Raw genomic sequence first — 7,396 nt, forward strand, 5'->3', positions numbered from 1 at the left:
GAATAAGGCTTCACATGTGCAGATCACCTGTGATGATTATGGGATCAAGCATTTCAAAAGGTGAGTGAAGTTATCGAGTACCTTAGAACAACTGACAGCTGGTGAATAATGTCAAAAGAGGGAAAATACTAGCAGAAATGGAACTATAATCTGAGCTGGGTATGATGACCCCTTCTTCCACCTAAGGTTAGTGCCATTCTGTGGGAAACAGGAACCTGGAGAATGCACATCCCTATGCATGTCCTCTTAGAGCTTCCTACAAATCCGATTAATCTGGCTGATAAATGTGCAGATCTGATGAAATTCCTCTACATAATAGGCAATATTTGGTTTATTTGTCTGCAGAAAAATCGCTGCTATAGGTCAACGGATGCACTGATCCTTAAGAGACTCATTTGTGGTGATATAAATATCTTCAACAGCTTTAAGTGGCAAAAAGAGCATGGAAGGCCCCCATGCAGGAGTTGTACAGTCAAATATGACACCAGGAGTCCTAGTTTGTGGGTAAAACTTTTCTTGTTCACCTTGCACAGTTATCCCATCATTTGAGAATGTGGTGTGTCAACTTCAGTCGAAGAGGAGAAATGCGGAGTAAAAGGAATTTGGAAAATTACGCACATGTGACGCGCCACACAGGTCTGCGGACGCGTGCCACAAGATGCAGTAAGAAGTAGCTGGCTTTGGAAGATGAAGATGAGGTGAAGACCTGAAATCATTAAAACTGAAGCTACACTGTTGTTTTCAGTGCAAACTAAAGTGAAGATAAACCATTTTCACTCAATTCCACTTTGAATGCCGTAGATTTGTCACTTGTTGCAGCATTTTGAAGAAAAAAATCTTGAAGATTTGGAGGAAGTCGACAATTATTTACGCATTCTAAACAAAACTAAACCAGGAACTTTCGCCGTGCGTGTTGAAGCATGTTGCAGAAAACTTTAAATAAGCCGATACTAGGACATTTTGGACAAACCACAGGAGCGAACTCGGTCACTTCCCCTGCCTGCTGGTGCGTTAAACTGAGTCAAACACGCAGCACGTCTGGCTTCCTTACCTTGATGATGCTGCTCCTCCGGGGTGCTGCCTTCACGGTCTCCAGCAGGATGGTTTCAGAGTCCTGACCGCCAGCAGGGAGGATGACTCCACTCCTCCGGCCGCGGGACACCCTGGGCGGGATGCAGTCCGGCGCTCCGTCGGTGTCTCCGTATCCATCGCGCTCAGACATCATGAAAAAGAAGAAACGAGGAAAAACACGTGGAGAGGAAAAATAATCAACTCTGTCTGATGCGACCTGGATAAAGTTTGCCTCTGCTGAGCGTTGGTTCCATTTAAAGAAGGAGAAATGGGTTGTTGGTTTCCTGGAGCATCCGGAGGAAACTAATCACCCCAATTTGAAGAACAGACTCCCAAAGCGCTCTGCTGACTTCAGGCTGCGGAGATCCACAGCTCATTCCCGCTCCTCTGAACGTCTCTGAGTTCAAATCAAAGCTCCCCGCGCAGGTACTGCTGGATCAAACACGGACTGTGCGCTCCACGGATGCGCGCAACAAGTCTTTACGGCTCCCACAGAGTGCTGGGGATCCTCCTGCCTCCTTTGTGAGAAAATTAGGCTCAGAGCTTCCGTGTGTGGAGAGGAAAACCAAAAGCGAGGTGGTTCAGGTGCAAAAAAGGTTTGAAAGCAATCCAGCGTTGTGAAGAAGCAACCCGAAACCGTGCCACTCCTCCTCTCCCCAAAACATCGATGTCAAAGTGCAGACAGAGGAGAAGTTAACGCGTGGAAACGAGAGGAGATCCGAACGTGTGTCCCCACGGAGCGCATTGCTCCACTCACTGAGGCCGTGTTGGCTGGACTCGGAGCAACAAACAGACGACTTTTGACGAGAACAGGGAACACAGCTGACAGTCGCACCGCCTCTAACCCTCCACCCTCCCTCCGTCCCTCCGCCCGGCTCCTCCCCGGAATCATGAGCGACGCGCGAGGAGGCCAATGCGCGCGGCCGCTGGGAGATTTGGAGCAAGGCGGGGACGCTGATTGGTGGAGAAATGAGTCCCAGGAGATGGGGGCGGATTCAAGTGGCTGTGTTAAAGCATGGCGCAGGAACTGGGAGCACTGGGAGCAGTAGGTGGGTGTGTAGACCCCTGGGATGTAAACACTTTGAAGAGCAGACGAGTATGAATATTTGAGATTATTCATCAACATTCTCTCACGTATCTGGACTAAAATTACACTTTTCTCTCTTAAAAATGAGACAGTTATTTACCAATGTACTGCCTGTTTAGTTTTAGGTTTAGTGCACTTTTAGGGTCGACGAGAAATCTAAATATGAATAAAAACATCCACAGTGCAGCTGCATTCACGTTTTATACAAGAAGTGCAAAAAAATTACCAAAAAAGCCACTGTTTGCAATAAAGAAATACATAGATTTTCCAACAATATAAGGAATAAAACTTAAAGATTTGCTGAGCAATTTTAGATCAGTCCATGATGCTGTGGCCCCAACATTGACTCTGAATCCTTAGCCAAGTCAAAGGCTGAATCCCAGAGGGTCCATCAGGTGCCCCTTTGGATGCCTCTGTGATACATAATACATGGAAGTGTACTCCTGAGAGCCCTTCCAGTGGGCAAAACAGGGAAAAAAACCTTCTTTGGTCATCTTTTAGTGGATGAAATGTGCAAAAAGTGCCCTCTAGAGCGTGCTCCCAATGTAAGGTGCTCTTCTAGTGGATAAAATGTGGAAAAAAGTGCCCTCTATGGGTTCCCTTCAAGTGAACAAAACATATAAATGTGTCCTCCTTTGTGCCTTTCAAGGGAATGAAATGAGATAAATAAAAGTGCCCTTAAATGTCCTGTTCTAGGGGACAAACCTGATAAAGTGCCCTGTGGTGCCCTTCTGATGGAGGAAATGTATGAAAGTACCCTAGTGTGGCCATCTAGCTGGCAACATGGTAAAGTGCCATAGGGCTCTCTTCTAGTGGAAAAAAACAATGAAGTGCACTCCCGGGTGTGCTTCAAGTGGACGATATGTGTAAAAGTGTCCTTCAGGGGGGCTTCCAGTGGACAAACGATGATAAAATGTGCTCTGGGGTCTTCTTATAGTAGAGAAAACATGATTAAGTGTCCTCTAGGGTCCTTTTCTAGTTGGCAAAACATGATAAAGTGCCATGTCAGGTGCCTTTCTTTAGTGGTTTTAGTCCAGGGTCCAATTCGAGTATCCTTCCAGTAGTAAAAGCATATTTAAGTACCCTCTATAGTGGATTGTTTAATGCAAGAAAATGTGTAAATGTTTCTTTTCTGAAGATGTTCCAAAGAAAAAAAAAAGTAATATGCCCCTAAGGTTGCCATTTTTGTAAAATAAGTGATCAAAAAGTGTAGCCTAGGGTGCCAACTCTTGGAAAAAAAACATGATCAAGTGCCTTCCAAGATCCCAATCTAGTGGACAAAACATGATATTGTTTCCTCTTGGATGCACTTTAAATGAAAAATGGAAAAGCAAAGTCAAGAGCCATCTACAGTGAGCTTTGAGAAGGAAAATAAGGAAACGTGCACTCTATGGTCCTTTATGGTCCACTAAACTATGGTAGAGTGCCCTCTCTGGTCTTTTTTCAGGGACTAAACATGGTAAAGTGCCCTCTAAGGTGCCAAAGTAGCGGACAAAAGTTGGTAAAGGGCAATCCAGGGTGCTCTCTGAGTGGTCGAAACATGATAAAGTTTCCTCTAGTGTCCCCTTCTAGTAGACAAACATGATTAAATGCTCTTTCCCTTTCAGTGGATTAAACATGGTGTAGTGCCCTCTAGGTCCATCTCTCAGTGGACAAAACATGAAAGAGTGTTCTTTAGGGTCCTCTTCTTGTGGACAAAACATGATTAAATGCCCTCTAGGGTGTTCTTCTTGTGGACAAACATAATTAAGTGCCCTCTATGAGTCCTCTTCGTGTGGGCAAAACATGATTAAATGCCCTCTTATGTGCCTTCCTAGTTGACAAAACATGGTTAAAAAGTGCCTGTTAAGGTTCCCTTTCAGTGGGACACCCAATGAAGTCCACTGAAGGTCGAAACATTTTTTTAAAGTACATTATAATGTTTCACTGTTGTGGACAAATGTGTTAAAGTGCTCTCTAGGGTCCTCTTCTAGTAATCTTAAGTATGATTTTTACATATTTCAGTATGAATGTTTGATGACTTGTCACCACACTCAGCAGATGCCCCTTTGAATTGTTTTCCCTTCACACATCCTGAGTCCACCACTGACTTAGTCCTACTCCTACATTTGGCACATTCCAAGCAGGGTGTCCTGGTCCTTGATGGACTGAGGTAGGAATGGAGGTGGAGTGCTAAACAATTTATGTGAACTACATGTATAATTTTCTGCCACAAACCACATGCCATTTAAGAGTTCAGTCAAACTGATCACTTTTGATGTTTTTTAAACTTTTAGAGACTGAGGTTTAGAAGTTATCGTCCCCTGTGTTAACAGTCTGTCTTCATATCCTCTGGCTATGGGTAGATAAAGGTGTCTGGGGTTCACTGATGACCTTTAACCTCTCATTATTGTCCAGTAAAGGAGGGTTCACTGTGACAGACAGGCGACCGAGATTGGTGTGATCTGTAATAAAAGTATGATTCATTATTCATCACTGTGGTTAAATTGTCTTCTCTCTCCTGGGCCTCTTCCAGCAGAGGTCAGAGGTCATTGTCAGGGAGACAGCAGGACTGGTGGAGGCTGGGATTTAGTGCATTGCTCAAGGACACATCAGCCATGATGCCTTGATAACATAAGGATATATAACAGCTCTGATCATGCTCAAAGTGGTTCATGAAAGACTTGTTTGACCACAAAGCCTAATAGCAGGTTTGGTTTTAGTTTGCTTTTGCCATGAACTTTAATACAAACCATTGCTCATAAAAAGAACTGTTTTAAAATACAATTCAGAGTTCATAGCAAATAAACTGAATGCAAGCAACAGTCAGTGAAGTGTGTCAGCCAGGGTTAAGCACCTCAGTGCAGGATTATAGACAGTTCTCCATTAACTCCACTAAAAAAATGTCACTGATTCAAACAATAACAAAGTAATTCCTGAAACAAATCTTGAGGACTTTTTCTCAGTATTCTTCCTGTGCTTTTTCTACTCAGTTTACCAGCTTTAAAGTGGAGCTTCAACACAATAATTCAGACCTAAGTGGACTTCAAAATTAGTGTTGTTCATAAGCTTTAGACCAGCTGAAACAAGACTTGTCTTTACGTTAAAATCCCTGAAACAGGGGTTTTGGTGGGTTTAAAAGACCCTCTCTAACAGCAAGAAGTCCAGAATTTAAGAACACTTTTTAAACATGCCCCCTCTTAAAGTAATGGTGGCCAATAATTCTTAATAAATCTATCAGAATTAGGGGTGCACAATATTAGGGTTTTTGTAGATATCCAATATGATAAGCAATACATACAAGGTTTTGCTTAAAACTCCAAAAGGTCCAGTGTACATGTGTTGATATAACAACCCCATTTTCAAAAAAAGTTAGGGCACTGTGTACAATGTAGGGTTGTTCTGATACCGATACCAGTATCAGAAATAAGTCTGATACTGCTTAAAACGCATGTATCGGTATTGGCGAGTACAGGAATTTATGCACCGATCCAATACCATTTGGTTTAGCTTTATATTTTGCTTCATTTAGCCATGCTAAATGTTAGCGCTATAAACCGGAAATAGTTCTTCTTTGCTGCTGGAAAGCACATCATGCACAGGCTACCATTTTCAGAGCCAGCATAAGAAACAGAGGACACACTGCAGCAGAAAAGATTAGTGGCTGTGTGACAGTTTTCTCTGAGTTTGATCGTTAAAACTAGTGCTGTCAAACGATTAAAATTTTTAATCAGATTAATCACAGGGTCGCTGCAGATTGATTTTGATTAATAATGATTAAATATCATTCATTTTTAATTTATATTAATCGTGTTTCATTTTGCTTAAGCAAACAGACTCAAGAAAGAAGGGAATATATACACCAGGGCTATTCAATTAAAAATTCATTTGGGCCAAATTTTTAAATCAAGAAATGTAGCCGGGCCAGACATGTTTGGCACCTGGTAAGCAGCTGGTAATGTCAAATTTCGAAACAATACAGATCAATTTGATGAAAACTATTTGCTTTTATTCATAGTCTACCTTTTAAATTTTGTACTGAAATTTCCCATCAAGAGGGCCAACATGCTGTTTAGCGTCTTCCATATCGAGGTGGTTGGTCACTACTGGATCAACAGCCCATTTGCGCATGTGCGGCGGCATGCTTGATGGTAACTCTTCTCGGACAAACTGCCCGAAATGCGTTGCCAGAGACGATTCAGGGATTTTGAGTCATTCTGTGCTGTAGATGGGTTAATTGGGTTAAAAATTTTAATCAGATTAATCATGATGATGGATTAATCTGCATTAACGCGTCAATTTTGACAGCCCTAGTTAAAACGCCTTCCAGACTGCCGCTGTCATACATGACAAAAAGTGACACAGTTTATCAAAAGTTGAATAACTTTAGAACCATACATTGCTGCCTTTTACTTGTTTTTCCCTCCTGAAGCTAGCAGTTGTGTTGTCCCATTGACACCACTGATGCCTTTAAATCCCTCGCGGCAGCATTTTCAGCGAGCCTGGAACTTGTTTGACTTTCGGGGACTTTAATGATTAAATCCACACCAGTAAACCCAATATCAAACTTATTTTTATCCACTTTAATGAAATTACGATCATTTATTACCACTAGCCAGAATGCTAACTCGAACACTAACCACCATATTTGTTTGGGTCTGTCAGCCAGTTGCAGGCTGTTCCGAAATCTCATCATGGTGCCTGAGTAAAGCATAAAAGAGAGAGAGAGAGACACTGTGATGCAGCCCCCTGTATTATAATTTTAATATTCAGGAGTAAAACTCAATAATCAGCAGAAAAACAACTTTAGGGTCACAATGCTGTACATTATGATTTGATTTGTTGAGCCGTGTTCTGAGTCAAAAATAGGTCTAAAATAATTTGCTAGTCTGCACAGTCAGTCCAGAAAGTTCATTCTGGTATCAGATCAGTATTGGCCGATACCCGACACCTTGGTATCGATAATGTATCACAAAGGAAAAAATGGTATCAGAACATCCCTAGTACAATGTGAATAAAAATAGAATACAAAGACTGTCAAATCTCATAAACCCAAATTTTATTCACAATAGAACATAAACAATATATCAGATGTTGAAAATGAGACATTTGGGAAAGGGCAAAGGATTTGAAAAAAACTCGGAGGGTGATTGGATGAATGTTCTTTCTGTCACATCTTTCCGGGCCAAGCAGAGCAACAAAACACGTGACGTAGCCACTATCGAGATGCACGCCCGCAGCTACCGAGGAATAACACGA

General features: G+C 42.1%; 1 protein-coding gene across 1 annotated transcript in view; it reads right to left on the reverse strand.

The window, feature by feature from the left end:
* The window catches only part of plcl1 (phospholipase C like 1), a 127,522-nt gene extending 125,612 nt beyond the window's left edge, over nt 1–1,910 (reverse strand). The window contains exon 1 of the mRNA XM_041806235.1: nt 1,052–1,910. Coding sequence (XP_041662169.1) covers nt 1,052–1,225 — 174 coding nt within the window. The 5' untranslated portion in view covers nt 1,226–1,910. The remainder of the gene's footprint in view (nt 1–1,051) is intronic.
* Nucleotides 1,911–7,396: the final 5,486 nt, after the last annotated feature.

The sequence above is a fragment of the Cheilinus undulatus genome, linkage group 15 (genome assembly GCF_018320785.1).
Source record: "Cheilinus undulatus linkage group 15, ASM1832078v1, whole genome shotgun sequence".
In the NCBI taxonomy this organism is placed as follows: domain Eukaryota; kingdom Metazoa; phylum Chordata; class Actinopteri; order Labriformes; family Labridae; genus Cheilinus; species Cheilinus undulatus.